Source organism: Eriocheir sinensis, chromosome 35 (genome assembly GCF_024679095.1).
Source record: "Eriocheir sinensis breed Jianghai 21 chromosome 35, ASM2467909v1, whole genome shotgun sequence".
In the NCBI taxonomy this organism is placed as follows: domain Eukaryota; kingdom Metazoa; phylum Arthropoda; class Malacostraca; order Decapoda; family Varunidae; genus Eriocheir; species Eriocheir sinensis.
This window is the reverse complement of record NC_066543.1, coordinates 638,868-666,549: the sequence shown is the minus strand read 5'-3', so window position 1 is coordinate 666,549 and position 27,682 is coordinate 638,868. Positions and strand designations below refer to the sequence as shown.

Sequence of the window (27,682 nt, the reverse complement as noted above, 5' to 3'; positions counted from 1 at the left end):
ATTTCCAGAGAGAGAAAACTCACTGTGACTCATTGAGCTTAGAATTCCGTTTAAGAGCAAATCGGCAGCCACGGAAAGTTATGCTCGCTCACGTTTATCGTAGGTACATAGCGATTTGTGAAGGACTATGTTGATAACCTTGTAGCTATCAACACGAGTCCAATACCTTGGTTGTTTGAAAACATGATAATTATGATATAATAATAATTTTTTGCCCTGAGTTATATACATAAACAAAGCGTAAATATGACACTCCAGAGTATAAATTAAGAGAGAGAGAGAGAGAGAGAGAGAGAGAGAGAGTGGAGGTGTTAATCGCTCTTTTTTTCTTTTATCTCCAGCATCTCTCCTCCACACATCTCCAAACCATCTCCAGCGTCTCTCTCTCTCTCTCTCTCTCTCTCTCTCTCTCTCTCTCTCTCACACACACACACACACACACACACACACACACACACACACACATACACCTATCCCTTCCTCTTATGTTCGTCTCGCGTCAAAGAAACAACACATGACTCCACCCTTCCTCCCTTTCCTCCTTTGCATGGGTCTCGGAGAATGCGTAGCCACGAACCTAGGGGCCGAACTCTACACCACACCAGCTTTGAGAGGCCCCGTACGTGCCTGTTCTTAGTGGCCGTGTTTGTGGTCGCAAGAAACTGGTTAAGAATGCTCAGTACACATCCTGAGAGACGGTTCAAACATGACCCTTCACGAAAGAACTTGAGGGCAAAGAATTGGAAAGGAAGAATACGTAAGGAGAAAAGAAAGGAAGCTGTGAGTCCCTCAATACGTGATGCTAAATGGATCTGGGTATAACAGAGAGATAGGAAGCGAAGATCCTTCATTAGAGAAAAGACAAATGTTGAAAATACTCTGCTAACGATTAAGAGTCAAATAGGGACTTAGGTCGGTCCTATCATGCGTAGAGCTGGTAACAGATGGGAAATGTAAATAACAGCATGGTTTCCGTATTTGTATTTTCATTTAGAGCAAGAAACAAAATCAGAAAGGTGCACAATCCGTATATTTCAACATTCGATTCAGAAACTTATCGCCTTACGCTATATCTAGGAAGCTGTGAATCCCTCAATACGTGATGCTAAATGGATGCTGGGTATAACATGGAGAGACAGGAAGCAAAGACCCTGGCCAAAAGAGAGGTCAGCTCCGCGTGGAGAGGTGTCTTGATTTCTCCTCTTGAAAGAAAAAGTGTATAGAAAGACAGGGTTGACTAAGGACCAGGTGGAGAGATGGAAATGATATAGACCATTTGCCGGAGCAGGATGGAGTAAAAATATCACTCCTCCCTTCTTCCACTCCCCCAATCTCCCACTCCCCTTTTCTCTCCCCCATCTCCCATTCCCACCCATTCCCCAACACCTGTGCCCCGTGAAAGTGTACCGCAGCCAAAATTAGCACAGTTAAAGCCCCGTTGAGCTCTGATGGCGATGCTCTACCAACCTGCGAGGCCACCACCTGACCCCCCCCCATACACACACACACACACAGAGAGAGAGAGAGAGAGAGAGAGAGAGAGAGAGAGAGAGAGAGAGAGAGAGAGAGAGAGAGAGAGAGAGAGAGAGAGAATTTACATAGATTTACATAGATTTACATAGAAAATCAGACCACACAGACCCCATGGTCCAGACTAGGTGGTCTGTCCTTTACCTAAGTGATTTTACATTAATCAGATGGCTCCAAAACGTTGCTTTTCTACTCTAGTTAATATTAAGTTCAAGGAAGTGACGGTCGAGCTTGTTTTTAAAGGAGTCAATCGTGTTACACTGGACCACTGATGGTGGGAGCTTATTCCATTCTCGCACTACAACGTTGGTGAAGAAAAATTTGGTGCAGTCTGAATTTACTTGTCTACATTTGAGTTTTGTGCCATTGTTCCTCGTTCGCAAAGTGTCATCGATCATAAACAATTTTGTTCTGTCTACATTCGTGAAACCATTAAGTATTTTAAAACATTCGATCAGTTTTCCTCGGAGGCGACGTTTCTCAAGAGAGAACATGTTAAGGGTGGAAAGCCTTTCTTCGTAGGATTTGTTGCGCAAGGAAGGGATCATTTTTGTTGCTCGACGCTGAACACCTTCTAGTTTAGAAATGTCTTTTGCATGGTGGGGAGACAAAACTGTACCGCATATTCCAAGTGGGGTCTGACTAAACTATTATAAAGCGGCAGTATTACATCGTTATTCTTGAATAAAAAGTTTCTTTTAATGAAGCCCAACATTCTGTTCGCTTTATTTGCTGCATCGATGCATTGATGTGAGAATTTGAGGTTTGACGCGATTTTAATCCCCAGGTCCTTAACGCATTGAACGCTTGTGAGTTTAACGCCGCGTATTTCGTAATCGAACTTCTTATTTTTTGTTCCAACTTGAAGGACCTGGCACTTGTCTACGTTAAAGGGCATCTCCCATTTATCCGACCAAGCTGAAATTTTGTGCAAATCCTCTTGGAGGCTTTGCCTGTCTTCGTCAGTGAGAACCGAGTTACCAATCTTTGTGTCGTCTGCAAATTTACTAATGCGATTATTGAGTCCAACATCCACGTCGTTGATGTAAATAATGAAGAGCACTGGGCCAAGAACCGAGCCCTGAGGGACGCCACTAGTGACCGGCGCCCACTCTGAGTTAAATCCGTCAATCACAACTCTTTGTTGTCTGTTGTTCAACCAATTCGCGATCCATTGGTTTACTTGACCGTCAATGCCTATTTGCTTTAATTTATAAAGTAATTTATGATGTGGGACTTTATCAAACGCTTTCTGGAAATCAAGATAGACTACGTCCACTGATTTGGTTACATCATAAATTGAGAAGAGATCGTTATAAAAGGTCAGTAGGTTTGACAGGCAGGATCTTTTGTTACGGAAGCCATGTTGTGAATCCCCAATTAATGAGTGGCTTTCGAGGTAACTCACAATTTTGTCTCTAATTAGATGCCAGATCACGCCTGGGTATGGCCACATGACGCGGTTCTGCACTCACCTTGAACCGTGCCAAGTTATAGAGAAAGTAGAAGTAAAAGAAAAAAAAATAGTAAAAGTAGAAAAATAAGAGTAAAAGATGAATGATATGAAGCAGAACAAATATGAAAACGATAAAATTATGGTCATGAGCCGCTCTATAAACTACTACTACTACTACTACTACTACTACAAACACTACTACTACTACTATTACAACCACTACTACTACTACTACAATTACAACCACTACTACTACTACTACTATTACAACCACTACTACTACTAACACACACACACACACACACACACACACACACACACACACACACACCGTGACAAGAGCGCAAACTTGATCTTAGAGAAACTGGTTTTGGCTAAATCTCTGCCGCGCTGCCCACCCCGACCGTAGTAGTAGTAGTAGTAGTAGTAGTAGTAGTAGTAGTAGTAGTAGTAGTAGTAGTAGTAGCAACATGAACTTTCTTGCTAATACGATGCGAGAAATGAATATATGAACTCTGATTTTTAGATGCATAAGTCTATCTATTCGCCCATCTATCTATCTATCTTTGCCCCACAGAAGCAAGCGGAGAGAGACGAGGAAGAGAGAGGAACCCAACACTTGACGGAAAATCTGCTCTCATCAAAAGAGCATAAGAACATAAGACGTTGATTAACACGCGTGGTGATCTTCCTATTGCATCACCACCACTAACAGCAGTCTCGACGTGACGCCAGCAGCCTCAGCACTTGCTAGGCATTACACGTAGCATGCACGCACGCACACACACAGCTTAATGTTAGCGTAATACGTAACGCACACACACACACACACACACACACACACACACACACACACACACTACTTAAACATTAAAGAAGAACAGGAAGAAGAAAAAGAAAAAAACTAACGAGATAAAGAAAATATATAAAATTGAGTAAAAAGAAGAAAAAGAAGAACAAGAAAAAGAAGAAATATAGTTCTGTAAAAAGAAAAGAGGAAGAAGAAAAAGAAGAAATATAGAAATGTGAAAAAGAAAAATAGAGGAGAAGGAAAATAAGAAATAACAAAGAAAAGAAAAAAAACTACCTCACCAACCACCACAACCACCACCAATACCACCAAAATGGACTTCGACGAGATTCTACCCGACCTCGGCGAGTACGGGACCTACCAGCGCCTCGTCCTATGGTTCCTGCTGCTGCCGGGGACCATGCCGTGCGGGTTCCACGCCTACAACCAGCTCTTCATGGCCTCCACGCCCGACCACTGGTGCCGCCTGCCCGCCGACGACCTAGGAAGCTTAGAACACCTGTCCCGGGAAATGGTGAAGAATCTAAGGTATGTGGGAGGGTGATTTGGGGGTTGGCGAGATTGTGTTTGGGGTTAGGGAAAGGTTATAAGGGGTTGTGTGTGTGTGTGTGTGTGTGTGTGTGTGTGTGTTGTTGTTGGATTTGTTTTCTTCCTCGTTCTCTTCCCCCTTCTCCTTTTCTTCTCAACTTTTAACCCAACATTAAAAAAAAACTCCGGTCAATTCCCAAAGGTCAAGGACAATACTGCATATCTCTAATCAATAACCCAATCAATAACCTCTCTCTCTCTCTCTCTCTCTCTCTCCCAAAATCATCAGTGACTGAAAATAAAGTAAATATGCCCAATTTCAAAAGAGCTAACTTCGTAGAAATCCGACAAAAACTAACAGAAATACAACTATCAGATGACGGCAACGTAGAGGAAGCCTGGCTAAGCTTTAAAAATCACTTACTCACTCAGCAGAACACATTCGTCCCCTTGTACGAGAAGCGAATTAACACTAATAAAAGCCCACCGTGGTTTAATAGCGAAATTAAACAATCAGTCAATGAGAGAAAATTGTTTTACAAGTTAAAGAAAGAACAAAGCACGCCCGAAAACATTAGACTTTATAATGATGCCAGGCGACGAGTAAAAAGACTAGTAGGTCAGGCAAAGCGTAGATATGAAGAAAATATTGCAGCCAATTGTAAAAATAATCCGAAATCTTTCTTCAGTTACATAAACAACAGAAAGGCGATCAAAAGTGGTATTGGACCTTTAACAAACAGCGACGGTGCAATAGTGACTGACAGCCAACACATTGCAAACTTCTTAAACAATTACTTTTCCTCGGTGTTTAATACTAACAGTCTTCCTCTCGCTACCACCAACACCAGTACTATTGTAAATCTCGAGCATGCATTGCCTAATTTTGAAATAAGAACCGATGAAGTCCTTAAAGCTCTCCATTCACTTAAAACAAATAAAAGTCCCGGACCCGACAAAGTATATCCAATATTGCTTAAAGAAACAAAGAGCGAAATACTCTCCTCCCTCACTACCGTATTCAATATGTCCTTGCGACAAGGCATCGTCCCTTCGGAATGGAAAAAGGCTAACGTGACACCGATTTTTAAGAAAGGAGACAAAAAAATACCAGGTAACTACCGACCCATTAGTCTAACTTCAATTGTAGGTAAGCTACTCGAGAGCATAATTAGAGACAAAATTGTGAGTTACCTCGAAAGCCACTCATTAATTGGGGATTCACAACATGGCTTCCGTAACAAAAGATCCTGCCTGTCATACCTACTGACCTTTTATAACGATCTCTTCTCAATTTATGATGTAACCAAATCAGTGGACGTAGTCTATCTTGATTTCCAGAAAGCGTTTGATAAAGTCCCACATCATAAATTACTTTATAAATTAAAGCAAATAGGCATTAACGGTCAAGTAAACCAATGGATCGCGAATTGGTTGAGCAACAGACAACAAAGAGTTGTAATTGACGGATTTAACTCAGAGTGGGCGCCGGTCACTAGTGGCGTCCCTCAGGGCTCGGTTCTTGGCCCAGTGCTCTTCATTATTTACATCAACGACGTGGATGTTGGACTCAATAATCGCATTAGTAAATTTGCAGACGACACAAAGATTGGTAACTCGGTTCTCACTGACGAAGACAGGCAAAGCCTCCAAGAGGATTTGTACAAAATTTCAGCTTGGTCGGATAAATGGGAGATGCCCTTTAACGTAGACAAGTGCCAGGTCCTTCATGTTGTAACAAAAAATAAGAAGTTCGATTACGAAATACGCGGCGTTAAACTCACAAGCGTTCAATGCGTTAAGGACCTGGGGATTAAAATCGCGTCAAACCTCAAATTCTCACATCAATGCATCGATGCAGCAAATAAAGCGAACAGAATTTTTTTTTTTTTTTTTTACAGCAAAGGAGACAGTTCAAGGGCACAAAAAAAGCAAACATTAATAAAAAAAAAAAGCCCGCTACTCACTGCTCCTAAAAAGAATCCAAAGAGGTGGCCGAAAGATAGGTCAGTTTCGGGAGGAGAGTTGTCCTGATACCCTCCTCTTGAAAAAGTTCAAGTCGTAGGCAGGAGGAAATACAGATGAAGGAAGATTGTTCCAGAGTTTACCAGCGTGAGGGATGAAAGAGTGAAGATGCTGGTTAACTCTTGCATAAGGGGTTTGGACAGTATAGGGATGAGCATGAGTAGAAAGTCGAGTGCAGCGGGGAGGGGGGAGGCATGCAGTTAGCAAGTTCAGAAGAGCAGTCAGCGTGGAAATATCGATAGAAGATAGAAAGAGAGGCAACATTGCGGCGGAATTTAAGAGGTAGAAGACTATCAGTATGAGGAGGAGAGCTGATGAGACGAAGAGCCTTAGCCTCCACTCTGACCAGAAGAGCTGTGTGAGTGGAGCCCCCCCACACATGAGATGCATACTCCATACGAGGGCGGACAAGGCCCCTGTATATGGACAGCATCTGTGCAGGGGAGAAGAACTGGCGGAGACGGTACAGAACGCCCAGCCTCGAGGAAGCTGATTTAGTTAGAGATGAGATATGAAGTTTCCAGTTGAGATTTTGAGTTAAGAATAGACCGAGGATGTTTAGTGTTGAGGAAGGTGATAGCTGGGTGTTGTCAAAGAATAGGGGATAGTTGTTTGGAAGATTGTGTCGAGTGGATAGGTGGAGAAACTGTGTTTTAGAGGCGTTGAAGGACACCATGTTCTTCTTGCCCCAATCGGAAATAATAGTAAGGCCTGAGGCTAAGCGTTCTGCAGCCTCCAGCCTTGAGTCGTTAAGTTCCTGAAGGGTGGGTCTTCTATTAAAAGAAGTTGAATAATGCAGAGTGGAATCATCGGCGTAGGAATGGATAGGACAGTTCGTTTTGGAAAGAAGAGAATGTTGGGCTTCATTAAAAGAAACTTTTTATTCAAGAATAACGATGTAATACTTCCGCTCTATAATAGTTTAGTCAGACCCCACTTGGAATATGCGGTACAGTTTTGTCTCCCCTCCATGCAAAAGACATTTCTAAACTAGAAGGTATTCAGCGTCGAGCAACAAAAATGATCCCTTCCTTGCGCAACAAATCCTACGAAGAAAGGCTTTCCACCCTTAACATGTTCTCTCTTGAGAAACGTCGCCTCCGAGGAAAACTGATCGAATGTTTTAAAATACTTAATGGTTTCACGAATGTAGACAGAACAAAATTGTTTATGATCGATGACACTTTGCGAACGAGGAACAATGGCACAAAACTCAAATGTAGACAAGTAAATTCAGACTGCATCAAATTTTTCTTCACCAACGTTGTAGTGCGAGAATGGAATAAGCTCCCACCATCAGTGGTCCAGTGTAACAAGATTGACTCCTTTAAAAACAAGCTCGACCGTCACTTCCTTGAACTTAATATTAACTAGAGTAGAAAAGCAACGTTTTGGAGCCATCTGATTAATGTAAAATCACTTAGGTTTAAGGACAGACCACCTAGTCTGGACCATGGGGTCTGTGTGGTCTGATTTTCTATGTAAATCTATGTAAATTCTCTCTCTCTCTCTCTCTCTCTCTCTCTCTCTCTCTCACGACCCTTCCTCAAGCATCCCGTACGACAACGCGACCCACCAGTACAGCCAGTGCCGGAGGTATGACTATAACATCACACGGTACTGGGAACTAACACAGGGGGCAGCCACGGGGCCTCCTGAAGGGGCTGAGGTCGTGGACTGTGACGCAGGCTGGTACTACGACTTGGAGGAACACGCTACTTCGGTGGTGGCTGACGTGAGTGTGTATTACTTTGGTCTGTCAGTTTTTGGTCAGTCAGTTTCTGGTCTTCCTCGTCTTCTTCTTCTTCTTCTTCTATTTCTTCTTCTCCTACTCCTCCTCTTTCTCTCTTTTATCCCTCTCTCGTCTCCTGCTTTCCTTTCCTTAACTCTTGCTTTTTTAGTTTTTTTGTTCTTCGTCCTCGTCGTCTTCTTCATCGTTTTCGTCTTTTTTTCTTTCTTCTTCTCCTCTGTATTTCAACCCTTTTTCATTCCTTCATTTCCTTCCCTTTTATCTTGTCATTCGTGTTTTGTTTTGTTTCCATCTTCATTCTTCTACTACTACTACTACTTCTACTACTTCTACTACTACTACTACTACTACTACTACTACCACTTAAGTTTTCTCACTATCATTACCATTACCACCATCACCACCACCACTTAAGTTTTCTCACTCTATCATTACCACCACCACCACCACCACCACTTAAGTTTTCTCACTCTATCATTACCACCACCACCACCACCACCATCATCACCACCACCACGGTAATGAACTGCCGCGGCAAGACGTAACTTATCAGGGCAAGACAACAGCATCGTTAAGTACCTCCTACTCTCTCTCTCTCTCTCTCTCTCTCTCTCTCTCTCTCTCTCTCTCTCTCTCTCTCTCTCTCTCTCGGCCGAGGTTCAATATGAGAGAGAGATAGAGAGAGAGAGAGAGAGAGAGAGAGAGAGAGAGAGAGAGAGAGAGAGAGAGAGAGAGAGAGAGCATGCACCTATGAAGTCTTGCGAAAGCAGAAATGAAGTTAAAAACCGTTCCATCAATGTCAACTTTTAACTTTCCTCCTCCTCCTCTTCCTCCTCCTTCCTGTTGAAGATAGTAGAGTAGGGGAAGGGAAAAGGGAAGAGGAGTGAAGAGGAAGAGATGGGGAGAGAAAGAGGAGGGGAGGAGAAGTAAGAGGAAGAGTTCTTACCCACAATAGGCTCAAAATTCCCTTCCCTTACCTTACCTTACCTTACCTTACCTTACCTTACCTTTCCTTCCCCTTCCTTTCCTTCCCTTCCCTTCTCTTTCCTTCCCTTCCCTACCCTGCCTGTTCCTTTCCTTACCTTCCCTTCCCTACCCTTTCTTTCCCTTCACTTTCCTTCCCCTTCCTTCCCCTCCCTTCCCTTCCTTTCCCTTGCCTTGCCTTACCTTGCCTTACCTCACCTTCCCTTCCCTTCCCTTCCCTTCCCTTCCCTTCCTCTCCTCCTCCTCCTCCTCCTACTCCTACTACTACTACTACTACTACTACTACCACCACCACCACCACTACGAACACTACGAACACTAATTAATAACATTTTCACACCATCATTTCGGAAGACAATCTGATCCTATTTCTGGAGGCGTTCCGATTCCCTTACTGGAGGATCGAATCGCGTTGCCGGGGACAGGAGGAAACAGCTCTTGATTGGGCCAAAACACCTCTTTCCTGGGCTCTGATTGGCCCATTATGACAGCACAAAGAGATGAATTGATTGGTCCGCTTCCGCCCTCAGTCACTCGGTCAGTCAGTCACTTAGGTAGTTAGTTAGGAGGGAGGGAGGGAGAGAGGGCGGTTTGTTAATAAGTTCGTTAGTGGGTTGGTTAGTGGGTGAGTTAGTGGGTCTGTTAGTGGGTCTGTTAGTGGGTCAGTTAGTGGATCAGTTAGTGAGTGTTAGTGGGTGAGTTAGTGGGTCTGTTAGTGGGTTTGTTAGTGGGTTTGTTAGTGGGTTGGTTAAATAGGCAGTCATTAATCCTTTCATTCCTCCTCCTCTTTCTCCTCTTATTATTATTATTATTATTATTATTATTATTATTATTATTATTATTATTATTATTATTATTATTATTATTATTTTCATTTTCGCTTCCTCTTCTTCCTCCTCCTCCTCTTTTTTCTACTACTTCTTTCTTCCTCCTCCTCCTCCTCCTCCTCCTCCTTCGCTTCTTCCTCTTCTTCCTTCGCCTCGATCCTCTTCTTCTTTTTCTTCCTTCTCTTCTATCTCTTCCTCCTCCTCCTCCTCCTCCTCCTCCTCCTATTCCTCCTCCTCCTCCTCATCATCAGCAATTAACACACACACACACACACACACACACACACACACACACACACACACACACACACACACACACACACAGTTTTAACTAATACTATAATTGTATAACTGCCTTAATTAGATGATTTGTGAGTTTTGATTACTTGAATGTGGGGAGAGAGAGAGAGAGAGAGAGAGAGAGAGAGAGAGAGAGAGAGAGAGAGAGAGAGAGAGAGAGAGACTTTATTTCTACATCTTATTTATCAGTAAATTATTATCTCTCTCTCTCTCTCTCTCTCTCTCTCTCTCTCTCTCTCATTATTTTTCATCCTTATTTTTTTTCTTTCCTTCTTTTTACGTTTCATTCTTTCATTCCTTCTTTTATTTTTTTCTTATTTCCCTTTTTTCTTTCAATCTCTTTCTTCCTCCCTTCTGTCTTTTTTTCCTTCTTTCTCACCATCTATTAATATCTACCTACGGAAACACTACTACTACTACTACTACTACTACCATCATCGTTGCAGTGGGACCTGGTATGCGGGCGTGACTTTTTACCCACTCTCGGCCTCGTCCTGCTCGGCGCCAGCGGCCTCGTCGGGAACTACATCTTCGGTTACATACAGGATGGGTGAGTATAGGAAGGTCTTTCGTAGTAGTAGTAGTAGTAGTAGGAGGAGGAAGAGGAAGAGGACGAGTTGTTGTAGTAGTAGTAGTAGGAGGAGGAGGAGGAGTTGTAGTAGAAGTAGTAGTAGTAGTAGTAGGAGGAGGAGTTGTTGTAGTAGTAGTAGTAATAGTAGTAGTCATTGATGATCTTCTTTCCAAAACGAACTGTCCTATCCATTCCTACGCCGATGATTCCACTCTGCATTATTCAACTTCTTTTAATAGAAGACCCACCCTTCAGGAACTTAACGACTCAAGGCTGGAGACTGCAGAACGCTTAGCCTCAGACCTTACTATTATTTCCGATTGGGGCAAGAAGAACCTGGTGTCCTTCAATGCCTCAAAAACACAGTTTCTCCACCTATCCACTCGACACAATCTTCCAAACAACTATCCCCTATTCTTTGACAACACCCAGCTATCACCTTCCTCAACACTAAACATTCTCGGTCTATCCTTAACTCAAAATCTCAACTGGAAACTTCATATCTCATCTCTTACTAAATCAGCTTCCTCGAGGCTGGGCGTTCTGTACCGTCTCCGCCAGTTCTTCTCCCCTGCACAGTTGCTGTCCATATACAGGTCCTTGTCCGCCCTCTTATGGAGTATGCATCTCATGTGTTGGGGGTCTCCACTCACACAGCTCGTCTGGACAGAGTGGAGGCTAAGGCTCTTCGTCTCATCAGCTCGCCTCCTCATACTGATAGTCTTCTACCTCTTAAATTCCGCCGCAATGTTGCCTCTCTTCTAATCTTCTCTCGATATTTGCAGGCTGACTGCTCTTCTGAACGTGCTACCTGCATGCCGCCCCCCCCGCGGCCCCCGCTGCACTCGACTTTCTACTCATGCTCATCCCTATACTCCAAAACCCTGATGCAAGAGTTAACCAGCATCTTCACTCTTTCATCCCTCACGCTGGTAAACTCTGGAACACTCTTCCTTCATCTGTATTTCCTCCTGCCTACGACTTGAACTCTTTCAAGAGGAGGGTATCAGGACATCTCTCCTCCCGAAACTGACCTATCTTTCGGCCACCTCTTTGGATTCTTTTAGGAGCAGTGTGTATCGGGCTTTTTTTTTTATTAAATTTTGCTATTTGTGTTCCCTTGAACTGTCTCCTTTGCTGTAAAAAAAAAAAAAAAAAAAAAGTAGTAGTAGTAGTAGTAGTAGGCAATAGTTGTAGGTTTTTATCGCAGAGAGAGAGAGAGAGAGAGAGAGAGAGAGAGAGAGAGAGAGAGAGAGAGAGAGAGAGAGAGAGAGAGAGAGAGAGAGAGAGAGAGAGAGAGAGAGAGAGAGAGAGAGAGAGAGAGAGAGAGCTCTTCGTCCTACGTTAAATAACAATTAGCCGACAATTATTTTTATATTTTAATCTTGATATTATTTTTTGCGTTCTTCAGACAACCTTCGCCGCTTATCTGAAGAGGAGATGGGGGGGGTAGGAGGAGGAGGAGGAGGAGGAGGGAAGAGCGTATATTTAGAAAGAGGAGAAAGGAAGATTGGGGCGTGGGCGTATAGGTGGGAGGAAGAGGAGGAGGGGCGAAGGAAAGTGCTTATCATGTGAGAGAGAGAGAGAGAGAGCGCGCAAAGTGAGTTAGGTAGAGATAGAGGAGGAGGAGGAGGAGGAGGAAGAGGGAAGAGGAGATAGGATGTATTTTGGAAGGATAAAAATAGAACAGGAGGAGGAGGGAGAGGGGGAGGTGAAGAAGGAGGAGGAGGAGGAGGAGGAGGAGGAGGAATGGGAAAATAAAAAGCAAGGGAAAAGTAATAAAAAGAGGAGAAGGAGGGGGAGGAAGGAAATGATTATATGAGAAGGGAGAGGAGGAACAAGGCAGGAAGGAAAAAGAGGAAGGAGGAGGAGGAGGAGGAGGAGGAGAAGAGAAAATGAGGAAAGGGAGGTAATTAAAGCAACGGAAAGAGAGAGAGAGAGAGAGATTTACATAGATTTACATAGAAAATCAGACCACACAGACCCCATGGTCCAGACTTGGTGGTCTGTCCTTAAACCTAAGTGATTTTACATTAATCAGAAGACTCCAAAACGTTGCATTTCTACTCTAGTTGATATTAAGTTGAAGGAAGTGACGGTCGAGCTTATTTTTGAAGGAGTCAATCGTGTTACACTGGACCACTGATGATGGGAGCTTATTCCATTCTCGCACTACAACGTTGGTGAAGAAAAATTTGGTGCAGTCTGAATTTACTTGTCTACATCTGAGTTTTACGCCATTGTTCCTCGTGCGCAAAGTGTCATCGATCATAAACAATGTTGATCTGTCTACATTCGTGAAACCATTAAGTAATTTAAAACATTCGATCAGTTTTCCTCGGAGGCGACGTTTCTCAAGAGAGAACATGTTAAGGGTAGAAAGCCTTTCTTCGTAGGATTTGTTGCGCAAGGAAGGGATAATTTTCGTTGCCCGACGCTGAACACCTTCTAATTTAGCAATATCCTTTGCATGGTGGGGAGACCAAACTGTACCGCATATTCCAAGTGGGGTCTGACTAATCTGTTGTTGTGAGGGATTATTTCATCTTTTTTCTTAAATTAAATGTTTCTTTTAATGAAGCCCAACATTCTGTTCGCTTTATTTGCTGCATCGATGCATTGCTGTGAGAATTTGAGGTTTGACGCGATTTTGACCCCCAAGTCCTTGACGCATTGAACGCTTTTGAGTTTAACGCCGCGCATTTCGTAATCAAACTTTTTATTCCTCGTTCCAGCTTGAAGGACCTGGCACTTGTCTACGTTAAAGGGCATCTCCCATCTATCCGACCAAGCTGAAATTTTGTGCAAATCCTCTTGGAGGCTTTGCCTGTCTTCGTCAGTGAGAACCGAGTTACCAATCTTTGTGTCGTCTGCAAATTTACTAATGCGGTTATTAAGTCCAACATCCACGTCGTTGATGTAAATAATGAAGAGCACTGGGCCAAGAACCGAGCCCTGAGGGACGCCACTAGTGACAGGCGCCCACTCTGAGTTAAATCCGTCAATCACTACTCTTTGTTGTCTGTTGCTCAACCAATTCGCGATCCATTGGTTTACCTGACCGTCAATACCTATTTGCTTTAATTTGTAAAGTAATTTATGATGCTGGACTTTATCAAACGCTTTCTGGAAATAAAGATAGACTACGTCCAGTGATTTGGTTACGTCATATACAGTGATGAGGTCGTTATAAAAGGTTAATAGATTTGATAGGCAGGATCTTTTGTTTCGGAAGCCATGTTGTGAGTCCCCAATTAATGAGTGGCTTTCAAGGTAACTCACAATTTTGTCTCTAATTATGCCCTCAAGTAGCTTACCTACAACCGAAGTTAGACTAATGGGCCTGTAATTACCTGGTACTTTTTTGTCTCCTTTCTTAAATATAGGTGTCACGTTAGCCTTTTTCCAATCTGAAGGGACAATGCCTTGTCGCAAGGACATATTGAATACGGTTGTGAGGGAGGAGAGTATTTCGCTCTTTGTTTCTTTCAGCAGAGTTGGATATACTTTATCAGGTCCAGGACTTTTATTTGTTTTAAGTGATTTGAGGGCTTTAAGGACTTCATCGGGTTTTATTTCAAAGTTAGACAATGCATGCTCGGGATTTACATTAGTACTGGTGTTGGTGGTGATGGTGGGAGGACTGTTATTATTAAACACCGAGGAAAAGTAATTATTTAATAGGTTTGCAACGTGTTGGCTGTCAGTCACTAGTGCACCGTCGCTGTTTGTTAAAGGTCCAATTCCACTTCTGATCGCCTTTCTGTTGTTTATGTAACTGAAGAAGGATTTCGGATTATTTTTACAGTTGGCTGCAATATTTTCTTCATATCTACGCTTTGCCTGATGCACTAATCTTTTTACTCGTCGCCTTGCATCATTGTAAAGTCTAATGTTTTCGGGCGTGCTTTGGTCTTTCTTTAACCTGTAAGACAATTTTCTCTCCTTGACTGAGTGTTTAATTTCGCTATTAAACCAAGGTGGACTTTTATTAGTGTTAATTCGCTTCTCGCACAAGGGGACAAATGTGTCCTGCTGAGTGAGTAAGTGATTTTTAAAGTTTAGCCAGGCGTCCTCTGCATTGCCGTCATCTGATAGTTGCATATCTATTAGTTTTCGTCGGATTTCTACGAAGTTGGCTCTTTGAAATTGGGCACCTTAACTTTATTTTCAGTCACCGATGTTTGAGCTCTAATGTCAACGCGCACTAGTTTATGATCGCAGGAACCGAGGTGTTCTCCTACCGTGACATTACTGACTAGGTTATCTTGGGTCGCTATAACAAGGTCAAGTATGTTATTTTGTCGAGTTGGGTCAGATAATTTTCCTCTAGAAATTCGATCATTCTATGGGACTCACCTTCTGTACCCGACAGTGTCGCCCAGTCGATATGGGGGAGGTTAAAGTCTCCTAGTATCAGTGAGTCGCTGTTATTAAGTGACTGCCTTAAGACGCTGTACATTTCAAGATCGCCATCAAGTGATTGCCCCGGAGGCCTGTAAGTGACAGATATATTTAAATTGACTTTTGCAATGTTTACTCGCACGCACAAATGTTCAACGTTACTGTTTCTTGGTGTTTTGTCAGTAGGTTGCAAGTAGCTTTTGACAAAAAGGGCGACACCACCCCCTCTACGGTTTACACGATCATTGTTGAAGAATCTGTAGCCATCTATGTTGTATTCGGAACTTAAATCAATATTAGTGGTGTCGATAAATGTTTCGGTTATAGCAATTACGTCAAAGTTTTCTGTCAGAGCAAGACATCGCAGTTCATCAAATTTGTTTCTTAGGCTACGCGCATTGAAACTAAGGACTCTTAGGTTATCTTGAAGCTTGGTAATAGAGGTACTGGAGGGTTCAATGTTACGAGTCTGTTGCGGTGTGAGGTGTCTATTTACACGGGCGGGATGGAAGGACGTGGCTGAGAGTCGTTTTTTGTTGTTCGGGCGTTACGTACGGCGTTGTTGAGGAGCCTTCCAAATCTGGCTGCCCCGAAGGGGACAGGTGTATGCCGTCCCTTTGGAAAAGTCTACTCTGGCCGTAGAAATCGTTCCAGGCGTTAAAGAATTCGACGTCAAGCTCTCCGCAGAGAGTCTGCAGGCGGTTGTTGAGGCTGAAGGCCTTACTGTAGAAGTCGCCCTCATCCCATGTCCGTGGTAGAATTCCTGAAATCAAAATATTAGGGGATTTAGTCTTATACTGCTGGATGAGCCTACGGTACTTGTCCAGCAGTTCCTCAGACGGGGTCGTGGTGACGTCGTTTGTACCTGTGTGGAGAACAAAGAGTGAGTCATTAGAGGCCACAGCGGAGACCTCGTCCAGTGCAGCTGTGATGTCGTCAACACCAGCTCCAGGATAACAGTAGTTACGCCTACGACGGGGGACTCTGCCACAGAATTCAACCACCTGATGGCGAATCATAGAGTCACCGACCAAGAAGGTGCTCTGTTCCTCGTCCTCCTCCTCCAGTATGGCAAATCTGTTGTAGCAATGAGTAGGATAAATGGCTCTAGGGGCGGGTCTGGCTCCTCCTCTCACGGGGGTGAAGCATTCAGCGTCAGCTCTACCGGTACTGATTGCGATATTTCTCTCTCTCTCTCTCTCTCTCTCTCTCTCTCTCTCCTTACCTGCACTTTACCTCTAATTAGGCCACGCCCTCGCCCCACCTGTCGTAAGGGTTCTAATTAGTTACGCAGGTATGACGATCTGTGTCTGTAGGTAAAAAGTGGCAAAGATACAGGTGGGAAATGCCCTTATTACAAGCTCTCCCTCCCTCCCATCCTCGGTCATTCCCTTGAGATCATGTCCCTTATATTCAAACATTTTGGGACCGACACACCCACATCCCTATACTATCCAAATCACTTCTGCAAGAGTTAACCAGCATCTTCATTCTTTCATCCTTATACTGTCCACATCCCTCATGCAAGAGTTAACCAGTTTCTTCACTCTCTCAATCCTATACTATCCAAATCCCTTATGCAAGAGTTAACCAGCATCTTCATTTTTTCATCCCTATACTGTCCACATCCCTCATGCAAGAGTTAACCAGTTTCTTCACTCTTTCAATCCTATACTGTCCACATCCCTCATGCAAGAGTTAACCAGTTTCTTCGCTCTTTCAACCCTATACTGTTCAAATCCCTTATGCAAGAGTTAACCAGCATCTTTGCTCTTTGAACCCTATACTGTCCAAATCCCTTATGCAAGAGTTAACCAGTATCTTCGTTCGCTCTTTCAAACCTATACTTTCCAAATCCCTTATGTAAGAGTTAACCAGTATCTTCACTCTTGCATCCCTATAGTCTAAATCCCTTATGCAAGAGTTAACCAGTATCTTAACTCTTTCATCCCTATACTGTCCAAATCCCTTATGCAAGAGTTAACAAGTATCTTCACTCTTTCATCCCTATACTGTCCAAATCCCTTATGCAAGAGTGAACAAGTATCTTCACTCTTTCATCCCTTATGCAAGAGTTAACACTTAACCAGCATCTTCATCAGTCGGTCAGTCAGTCAGCAAGTGCCAAAATGCACTATAAACAGCCTTTCTATGGACCGTTTACATTGGTTACTACTTTCTGCTCTCTACCATCACCTTCATCTCCCCCTTCTCCTCCTCCCGTAGGTGTGGCCGCCGCCCTGCCTTCTTCATCTACCTGGTCGTGCAGTGCGCCTTCGGGATCGGTACCGCCTTCGCCCCCTCCTTCATCTGGTGGCTCGTCTGTCGCATGGGCGTGGGCTTCACCGTGCCTGCCATCATGTCCACGCCCATGGTCCTCGGTGGGTGTGAGAGAGAGAGAGACAGAAAAAAAGCAGAATACGAGACAGAGAACAAAGAGATGGACAGAAAAGACAGAGAAACAGAGACTGAAAAGACAGAAAAAGACGGAGAAACAGAGACTGAAAAGACAGAAAAAGACAGAGAAACAGTGACTGAAAAGACAGAAAAAGACGGAGAAACAGAGACTGAAAAGACAGAAAAAGACAGAGAAACAGTGACTGAAAAGACAGAAAAAGACGGAGAAACAGAGACTGAAAAGACAGAAAAAGATGGAGAAACAGAGACTGAAAAGACAGAAAAAGTTGGAGACAGAAAAAGTTAGACAAAAAGTTTGACAGAAAAAGTTAGAGACAGAAAAAGTTAGAGACAGAGAAAGTTAGAGACAGAAAAAGTTAGACAGACAGAAAAAGTGACAGACAGGAAAAGTTGCAGACAGAAATTGACAAAAAGCTAGACAGAAGAAAGTTAGACAGAAAAAGTTAGACAGGAAAAGTCACAGACAGAAAAGCTTAGAGACAGAAAAAGTGACAGACAGGAAAAGTTGCAGACAGAAAAAGTTGGAGACAAAGTAAGACAAACACAAATAGAAAAAAAGAGACAGATAGGAAAAGTTGCAGACAGAAAAAGTGAGACAGGAAAAGTTGGAGACAAAGTAAGACAAACATAAATAGAAAAAAAGAGACAGACAGGCAGAGAAAGAGACAGGAAAAACAGTTTAAGAGACAGAGGAATACACAAAGAAAAAGACAAAGAACAGTAGATAGACAGAAAGAGACAGACAGAGAATGAGAAACAGCATAAAAAAGAGAGAAAAAAAAGAGACAAAGACAGGCAGAGAAAGAGACAGGAAAAAAACAGTTTAAGAGACAGGCAGACAGAGGAATACACAAAGAAAAAGACAAAGAACAATAGATAGACAGAAAGAGACACAGAGAGAATGAGAAACAACATAAAAGAGAGAGAAAAAAAAGAGATTACAATGTACCACCATACACCATACACTCCGTCTTGCAGCCATCGAGTTGGTGGGTCCCTCCCAGCGCACCTACACCACCGTGGTAATGAATGTGGCTTATTCCTGCACCCTGATCCTGCTGGCGGGCGTGGCCTACATGGTGAGGGACTGGGCGCAGCTGTCCCTGGCCACCACCATTCCCTTCCTGGCCTTCCTACTGTTCTGGTGGTGAGTAACACATGTTTGACAGTGTGTGGGCAGCCTCCTTTTCTATGTGTGTAACCTTTTTCGATCTTTTTTTCTGTCTTGTCATTTTTTTTTTCTGTATTTTTCTGTATTTGTGTCTTCCTTCTCTCTTTTCTTTCTCTTTCTCTGTCTTTTCTTTATCTTTCTTTTTTCTTTCATTCCCTCTTCCTCTTCTTTCTTTCTTTCCTTTCTCTTATTAATCTTCCTCTTTCTCCTTTTCCATCTCTGTCTCTCTTCTGTGTGGGTAACCTTCAGAGACAGACACACACACAGACAGATACACAGACAGACAGATAGACAAGCTTCCTTTTTTTTTTTTTTCATGTGTAACCTTTTCCAATCTGTCTCATTTTGTTTTTGTTTTTTCTTTGTTTTTCTTTCTCTTTGTCGTTTTCTGGGGGGGTTTCTGTTTCCCTTTTTTGTCTTTTTTTATTCATGGTACAAAAGAATGCTCAGACTACCACCAGGGTCATAAAACTACTCTTGGAAATGCCTTAAACCCCAACAAAACCCTTGTCAAATATGTGTTTCTTTAAATTCATGGTACAGAAAAAGGGTCACACTGCCACCAGGGTCATTAAACTACCCCTTGAAATGCCCCAATACACCTTCAGAAACCTTGTCAAATGTGTGTTTCTTTAGGTTCATGGTACAGAAAAAGGGTCACACTACCACCAGGGTCATAAAACTACCCGTGGAAATGCCTAAAACTCTTACAAAAGCCTTGAGAAATATGTGTTTCTTTAGGTTCATGGTACAGACGAAGGGTCAAACTACCACCAGGGTCATAAAACTACTCCTGGAAATACCTAAACCTTCAACAAAAGCCTTGAAAACTATGTTTCTTTAGGTTCATGATACAGAAAAAGAATCAAACTACCACCAGGGTCATTAAACCACCCCTGGAAATGCCCAAAACTCCTGTCAAATGTTTCTTTGGGTTCATGGTACAGAAAAAGAGTCAAACTATCACCAGGGTCATTAAACTACCCCTGGAAATGACTAAAACCCCTACGAAAGCCTTGACAAGCATGTTTAAGAGTGTGACCCCTGACCCCTGACCCCTAACGCTGATTGACTCCATTCCACAGGGTGCTGCCAGAGTCTCCCCGCTGGCTGCTGGCGAATGGGCGTGTAGATGAGGCTGAGAAGATCATGGAGAAGATGGCAAGAGTCAACGGCAAGAAGCTGCCCCAGAACTACATGGCAAACCTGAGGGTGAGGGGAGATAGGGACTTGCTGGATGCATGACAGATAAAGGTTGTGACTGATGAGGAAGGAATGAAATAAAAAGTTGAATTCAGACACTGTAAAAGAAAGAGGAGGAGGAGGAGGAGGAGGTGGTGGAGATAGATATGAATGAAGGGGTAAAGAAATGAAAAAAAGAGATAGATTCAGACACAGAAGAAGAAAGAGGAGGAGTAGAAGGAGGAAGAGAAAGAAAACAGTAAAAGGCAGAGAAAGAAGGAGAAAAAGGAAGAGAAAGAGAGGAGGAGAAAGGAAAAGAGAAAGAAAACTAGAAGGAGGAGGAGAGAAAAGTAGGAAGAGGAGGAGGAGGAGAAAGAGAAAAAGAAAGAGGAAGAGTAAGAGAAAGAAAGAGGAGGAAGAGGGAGAAAGAGATAGGTAGGTAGGTTACTCACTTTCCTCCTCTCATGCATACATCCTTCTCAGTAAATCCTTCTCATGTAAATCCTTTCTGTGTAAATGCTTTCCATGTAAATCCTTTTCACTGTATAGTATATATAGTTCCATTATTTTATTGTTCCCCTTCCTCCTCATCTCTTAACGTATAAACAAGGCTTCCGGCAGAGAAATCCTAAGGCACAGTGACCTATTCTTACATATATTAGAGTATGTTAACACACTGAGAATAGATTACGAGACTTCCAGCCCTCCGCACATCCTATACAAGGTCTATTTTCCCTTGCAAGTTACTACATCTTGTTCTTCCTTTCCCCCATTGCAAACTAGAACATAGCATTATTAATCCTTTTTCTTTTTTTCTTTTTTTCTCCCCAGAGGAAGTTCGAGGTGGAGCAATATATGGCCGGCAAGGAGGACAAGCCCGCCAGTTCCCAGAAGACCTATGGCGTGATGGACCTCTTCAGGACGCCCAACCTCTGCCGCAAGACTCTCATCATAACCTTCATTTGGTACGTAGGCTCTCCTCTTCTTCCTCCTCTTCCTCCTCTTCCACCTTTTCACTCTTCTCTTTCTCATTCAATAGCTCTTTCTTTTCCTCATCCTTCCTTCCTTCATCTGGTATGCAGCCTCTCCTCTCCTTCTTCCTCCTCCTCCTCCTCCTCCTCTTCCACCTTTCCATTCTTCTCTGTCTCTTCCCTTTTCTTTTCCTCATCCTCCCTTCCTTCACCTGGTATGTAGGCTGTCTCCTTCCTCCTCCTCCTCCTCCTCCTCCTCTTCCAACTTTTCATTCTTCTCTTTCTCATTCAATATCTCTTTCTCTTCCCCTTTCTTTTCCTATCCTCTTTCTACTCTATCTCATCCCTGTACTGTCTAAATCCCTCATGCAAGAGTTAACTAGCATCTTCGTTCTTTCATCCCTGTACTGTCCAAATTTCTTATGTAAGAGTTATATATATATATATATATATATATATATATATATATATATATATATATATATATATATATATATATATATATATATATATATATATATATATATATATATATATATATATATATGCAAAATTCAGCATCTTCATTCTTTCATCCCTATACTGGCCACATTCCCTATACAAGAGTTACATATATGCCCGAGTTAACCAGCCTCTTCATTCTTTCATCCCTGTATTGTCCAAATTCCTTATACAAGAGTTATATATATGCATGAGTTAACTGTCATTCTTCCTCCTCTTCCTCCACCCACTCATTTCTCTTCTCTTTTTCTTCCTCTTCCTCGTCCTCTTCCAAACTCCCAAACTCTGCCGCAAGACTCGCATCATAACCTTCATTTGGTAAGCTCTTCTTCCTCCTCCTCCTCCTCCCTTACATGTTTCCTCCTCATTTCTCATTCTTCTCCATCTCACTCTCCTTCTCCTCCTCCTCCTCCTCCTCCTTCTTCTTTCCCTCCTCTCGGAAAAGGAAATCTGGACATCATAATTTTCTCTTTCAAATGCAAGAGTTAAACAGCATCGTCATTCTTTCATCCCTGTACTGACCAAATTCCTTATGCAAGAGTTATATATATATATATATATATATATATATATATATATATATATATATATATATATATATATATATATATATATATATATATATATATATATTTATATATATATATATGAAAAACTATAGCATCTAAACTGCCTTCCCCCACTCCCTCAAACTCCTTGTGTATTTTTTATTTCCCAGTATAGAAGGAGTTTGTTTCTGGTCTTAAAAGTTGTAATGGGAGCCCAATATGTTTAGAAATATGGCCCTTACACAGTAATTTTCTTTTCTCAATGAGGCAATGATATAGCCTTCCCTCACACCCATAAACAAATAGTTATCACAAATCCCTTATGCAAGAGTTAACCAACATCTTCACTCTTTCATCCCTATACTGTCCAAATCCCTTATGTAAGAGTTAACCAGCATATTCATTCTTCCCTATTCTGTCCAAATCCCTTATGTAAAAGTTAACCAGCATATTCATTCTTCCCTATACTGTCCAAATCCCTTGTGCAAAAGTTAACCAGCATCTTCACTCTTTCATCCCTATACTGTCCAAATCCTTTATGTAAGAGTTAACCAGCATATTCATTCTTTCATCCCTATACTGTCCAAATCCCTCATGCAAAAGTTAACCAGCATCTTCACTCTTTCATCCCTTATGCAAGAGTTAACCAGCATCTTCACTCTTTCATCCCTTATGCAAGAGTTAACCAGCATATTCATTCTTTCATCCCCATACTGTCTAAATCCCTCATGCAAAAGTTAACCAGCATCTTCACTCTTTCATCCCTATACTGTCCATTCCCTTATGTAAGAGTTAACTAGCATCTTCACTCTTTCACCCCAGATCCTCAGACAACAATCTCAGCATCCTTTTCTGTCTCTTCCCTCTTTGTCTCAGGTTCACCAACACCTCTGTCTACGTTGGTCTGTCCTACTATGCCCCAGCGCTAGGAGGGGATGCCTACCTCAACTTCTTCCTTGCGGGCGTTGCTGAGCTGCCCACGTACCTCTTCCTGTGGCCCTCCATGGAATACTGGGGCCGCCGCTGGACGCTCTGCTTCTCCATGGTGGTGGGCGGCAGTGCATGTGTCGCTACGGTGGTGACCCAGGAAGGTAGGGAGCGTGTAGGGGATGGAAGGTTGAGAGTTCAGTGCGTTTTTCCCCCCTCCTCGACTTTCTACTCTATCTCATCCCTGTACTGTCCAAATCCCTCATGCAAGAGTTAATCAGCATCTTAACTTTTTCATCTCTGTACTGTCCAAATTCCTTATGCAAGAGTTATATATATGCAAAACTCAACATCTTCATTCTTTCATCCCTATACAAGAGTTTTATATGTGCACGAGTTAACCAGCATCTTCACTCTTTCATCCCTACTGTTTCTTATTCCCCTCTTTACCTCCATGCTCACACTTCTTCCTCTCTTAACTCTCTCCAGTGCACCTACTACCTGTCTGCCCTTCACTGCTCTTTCCCTCACCTCACCTTCCATACTTACATAAAACTGTCCCTATATATTTAAACTCCGTCACCTCCTCCACTTCGTTGTGCTCTCTGCTCTAACTCTGTATGGCTTTGCAAAATCAATGACCTGTTCTCTCACCCTCCCAAATACCATAACCTTACTCTTTCCAGCATTCACTCAGCTTTCTCCTCTTACACACCCTGTCACACTCATCCACTCTCTGCCAACAATACTGTATCATCTGCAAACTGGCCCGCCACCAAAGACTCCTTGATCTGTACCTCTTTCAGCCTTGGACCTAGCTCCCCACTCTGGCTTTCATTTCTCTCATACAACCGTCCATATACACGTTAAAAAGCCATGGTGACATCACACACCCCTGTCTCACACCCACACCAACACCAAAACTCTCACTCAACTCACCATTGATGCGTACAGAGGCACTTGCATCCTTATAGAACGCCCTCCCACACCATATATCCTTAGAACATCCGACAACCCCTTCCTGTCAACCCGTCTTATGCCTTCGCTAGGTCCATTAACCCGGTAGCAGCGGGGATCATGTTTCTTAATGGTCCCTCTAAGCGAGAAAAATGAGAAAAAATCTTCACTCACACAAACCATTTCATAATATATATCAAAGCTTTTGTGATCATTTTATGTATTATCTGTTTTTTGGGGGTTAAATCATGGCACAAATTTGGCCTGTTGCTGCTACACGGTAAAGCCACAAATTTGGCCTGTCGCTGCTACCGGGTTAAGCCACAAATTTGGCCCGTTGCTGCTACACGGTAAAGCCACAAATTTGGCCTGTCGCTGCTACACGGTAAAGCCACAAATTTGGCCCATCGCTGCTTCATGGTAAAGCCACAAATTTGGCCCGTCGCTGCTACCGGGTTAAAGCAGCAAACACCTTCCTATCCTTCTCTATATATCTTTCAACTTTACATTTTCAGTGCAAATATTTGGTCTCTACAACCCCTCCTTTTCCTGAAAACCTCTTGTTCATCGCCTACACTTCTCCGTTATTTTCTTCATCCTCTCATTTAAAACTCTTCCCTTTCTACACCTACTACCTGTCTGCCCTTCACTCATATTTTGCCCCATACAGCTTTTCACTTCTCTCTCGCAGACCCGACTGTGACGCTGGTGCTCTACTGTATCGGCAAGTTCGGCATCTCATCGTCATTCGTTGTACTGCCTCTCATGGCCTCGGAGCTGTACCCGACGGTGGTGCGGGGCATGGGCCTGTCTGTGTCAGCTGTGGCGGGCATGATAGGGCCGGTGGTGATCCCTCTCATCAACCATTTGGTGTGTGTGGGTGTGGGTGGGGTGTAATTATCTATAGTTGTATTTTCCACCCAAAACTGACCTCCACCCGAAACTGATGATAGTGTCCCGGTGATAGTGTCCCATATACATCACTGTACTCACCATATGCAGGGCTCGGAGATGATGGTGCTGCCCCTGATCATCATGGGCGTGCTGCTGAACTTGGGCGGTGTGTTCTCCCTGCTGCTGCCCGAGACACTCCACCAGCACCTACCACAGACACTGGAGGAAGGGGAGGAGTTTGGCAAGCACTGGACCCTGGCGGACTACTGTGTGTGCTGCCCTCGGAGGTGTGTTGGTGGGGGTTGAGGGGGGTTGGGAGAGGGTGGTGGTGGTGGTCTCATTTTTTTTCTAATTTTTCTCTTTTTCCTTCCTGTTTTATTTCTTCGTTTTCCTTCTCCTCTCTTCTTTCCTCCTATTTCTTGTTTCTTTACCTCTTTTTCTCCTCTTCCTTCTCTTCTCTTGTCTCTTTCTCTTCTCCTCCTCCTCTCATTTTTTTCTCTTTTTTCTCTTTTTCCTTCCTGTTTTATTTCTTTGTTTTTCTTCTCTCTTCCTGTTTCTTGTTTCTTTTCCTCTTTTTCTCCTTGCGTTTTCCTCTCTTCTTGTCTCTTCTCCTCTTCCTCCTCCTCCTCTCATTTCCTTCCCCATCTGCTGACTGACTAACCACTCGTAGACTTTTGGGACGAAAAAACGAAAAACTGATTATATGCACATTCTAATATAAGGAGGAGAGACAGAGGGGACCTGAACTATAGATAGCAACCTTATCTAACCACCAAATGATCATCCATATCACTACTGATGATTTGGGTTGTCTGCCGTGAGTACTCCAAGACAGCCTCTTTTACAGACCCGGCAGCAAAGCACCGACAACAGACTACGCAGGCGACATCTCCAAGCAGGGCGTTGCTGGTAGCTCCCTCCTGCCCCCCATGGCGCCAGGCGGGGGTACAGAGGCTGCAGGAGAGGCCGACCTGAGACAGAGGAGCCCCAGACACCCCCTGGAGAATGGCAGGAAGAATCAGGAGGCAGAAGAGGAGGAGGAAGAGGGAGAGGAGAGGACAGGGCTTGTTACATCTAGTCGGAAAGTTACTGTTGTGTAGTGATTGATGGGAGGAGGAGGAGGAGGAGGAGAGGAAATGTGCTAGCCAGGCATTCAACCATTACCCAGTCAGTCACCCACCCAGCCATACAGTCAGCCAATCAGTCAACCAGTCATACAATCAGCCAGTCTATCAGCAACCCACTCAACCACCCAGTCAGTCACTCAGTCAACCTATTACAACGTAACGAAGGCGGAGACACAGTCATTAACGAAGCTAACCTAACCTGACCTAACCCAGCCTTCGTCAAGCCTCATTATAGTCTTTAAAATCCCATCTACATCAGTGACATCATAACCAGTTGAAATATGTAACCACTGAGCTCTCTCCTTTTTATCTCACTTGTCATGTTACCTACCTCAGAAGAGAATTTTCTTTTTTCGATTTAAGACTGTAAATATGTGTAATGTATGAATTATTGATTTCCTAATGGTTGTATAGTATTGCAAGCGCTCCCTTAACCCCTTGACTGTGGATTTCCTACAAGAAGACCTCACCAAGCAACAGGAATGGAACAAACAGTGGCTGCTACAATTCAATGAAGAAAAATGTAAAGTCCTGCACCTTGGGAGGGGATATCCAGCATACCAATACCACATGCAAAACACTCCACTATCCAGCACAGAGGCAAGGAAAGACCGGGGACTATATGTTACCAGGCTACCAGTGAAAGCCAAATCCATGCTAATCACAGCGGACAGGTTAAGTAAGAAGTGTCACTTTTTACCAACCCTAAAAACAGTGTCAGAAGCTTAAATCGAAACTGTCCTTTGCCATTGTTGAATTTTACATATTCTCTCATTTCCAGTCACTTTTTTTTTTTGGCTATTTGCTTCATGCCATTACTGAGTGGAGAAAATGTAAGTACAGTGATTCCTTGGTTTACGAGTCCCTTACTTTACGAGTGCTTTGATTTACGAGCAAGAAAATTTAACTGAAAATGCATTGGTTTACGAGCGGTGACTTGGCGTACGAGCATCCTGTGTTTGTACAAGTCGAAGCAGACGTGAGAGAGGGTTCCCTATGTACGCTGCAAGACGAGAGCGCTCGGAGCGGAAAATGATCGGAATTTTGATGGGGTCTCGGCTTGCGTCATACACTCGCAGAGGTTGCCCCCGCACACTCGTGTCCGCTTATACGTTTTTGCTCTAGTGTGCGATCTGTGTGTTTTGAGCACTATATTTCACTTACAGTTTTCGTTCACAAGTTTTTTGGATTTGCGAGTGGCATTCCGTAAATAATTCTGCTCATAAACCGAGGAATGACTGTACTTTTTTCTTTGGCTATTTGCTCCTTGCTATAATGATGTAGCTGTTAACTCATAAATGTGGCTCAGAAAGAGAGGAGGAGAAGAAAGAGGAGGAGGCGGAGGAGAAAAGTAAGAAGAGGAGGAGGAGGAGGAGGAGAAAAAAGAAAAGAAGAATCAGGAAGTGAGAGAAGCAAAAGAAAGAAAGAGATGTAGGAGAAAAGAAGGAAGGAGGAGGAAAAGGAAAAAGGAAAAAAGAAGAGAGAAAATCAGGAATAGAGAGAAAGGAGATGGAGGAGGAGAAGCAAAGGAGAACCAGGAAGAGAGGGAAAAACAAAAGGAGGAGGAGAAGGGAGAGCTTGTGATACGGCACCAAAGTCTTCCATAGTTTATAAGGTAGAGCACTGAGCATGCACTCATTCAGACATGTCTTGGAAAAACGATATATTATGTAGCCTAGTACATGCATGTGTTTGTAATTTAAGAAGCTTCGGCAACGGATGTCAGTCTTGCCGCTGTAAATAATTCATACCTATTGTGTTTATGTATAAGTTCTGTTGCCTTGGGATTATTATATATAC

At 43.1% G+C, this 27,682-nt stretch overlaps 1 protein-coding gene across 5 annotated transcripts in view; it reads left to right on the top strand.

Moving 5' to 3' along the window:
- LOC127007226 (beta-alanine transporter-like) overlaps positions 1–27,255 on the top strand; it is a 65,261-nt gene extending 38,006 nt beyond the window's left edge. For 4 of the 5 annotated variants that reach the window (XM_050877934.1, XM_050877931.1, XM_050877932.1 and 1 more), the window contains 11 exons: positions 3,564–4,325; positions 7,902–8,085; positions 10,658–10,761; positions 17,413–17,567; positions 18,583–18,751; positions 19,861–19,987; positions 20,789–20,922; positions 22,854–23,068; positions 24,553–24,731; positions 24,864–25,042; positions 25,603–27,255. In XM_050877934.1, the coding sequence (XP_050733891.1) occupies positions 4,111–4,325; positions 7,902–8,085; positions 10,658–10,761; positions 17,413–17,567; positions 18,583–18,751; positions 19,861–19,987; positions 20,789–20,922; positions 22,854–23,068; positions 24,553–24,731; positions 24,864–25,042; positions 25,603–25,855 (1,914 nt within the window). In that variant the 5' untranslated portion in view covers positions 3,564–4,110 and the 3' untranslated portion in view covers positions 25,856–27,255. The remainder of the gene's footprint in view (positions 1–3,563; positions 4,326–7,901; positions 8,086–10,657; positions 10,762–17,412; positions 17,568–18,582; positions 18,752–19,860; positions 19,988–20,788; positions 20,923–22,853; positions 23,069–24,552; positions 24,732–24,863; positions 25,043–25,602) is intronic. The other variant, XM_050877935.1, reaches the window with a different exon arrangement.
- The last annotated feature ends 427 nt before the right edge of the window (positions 27,256–27,682 follow it).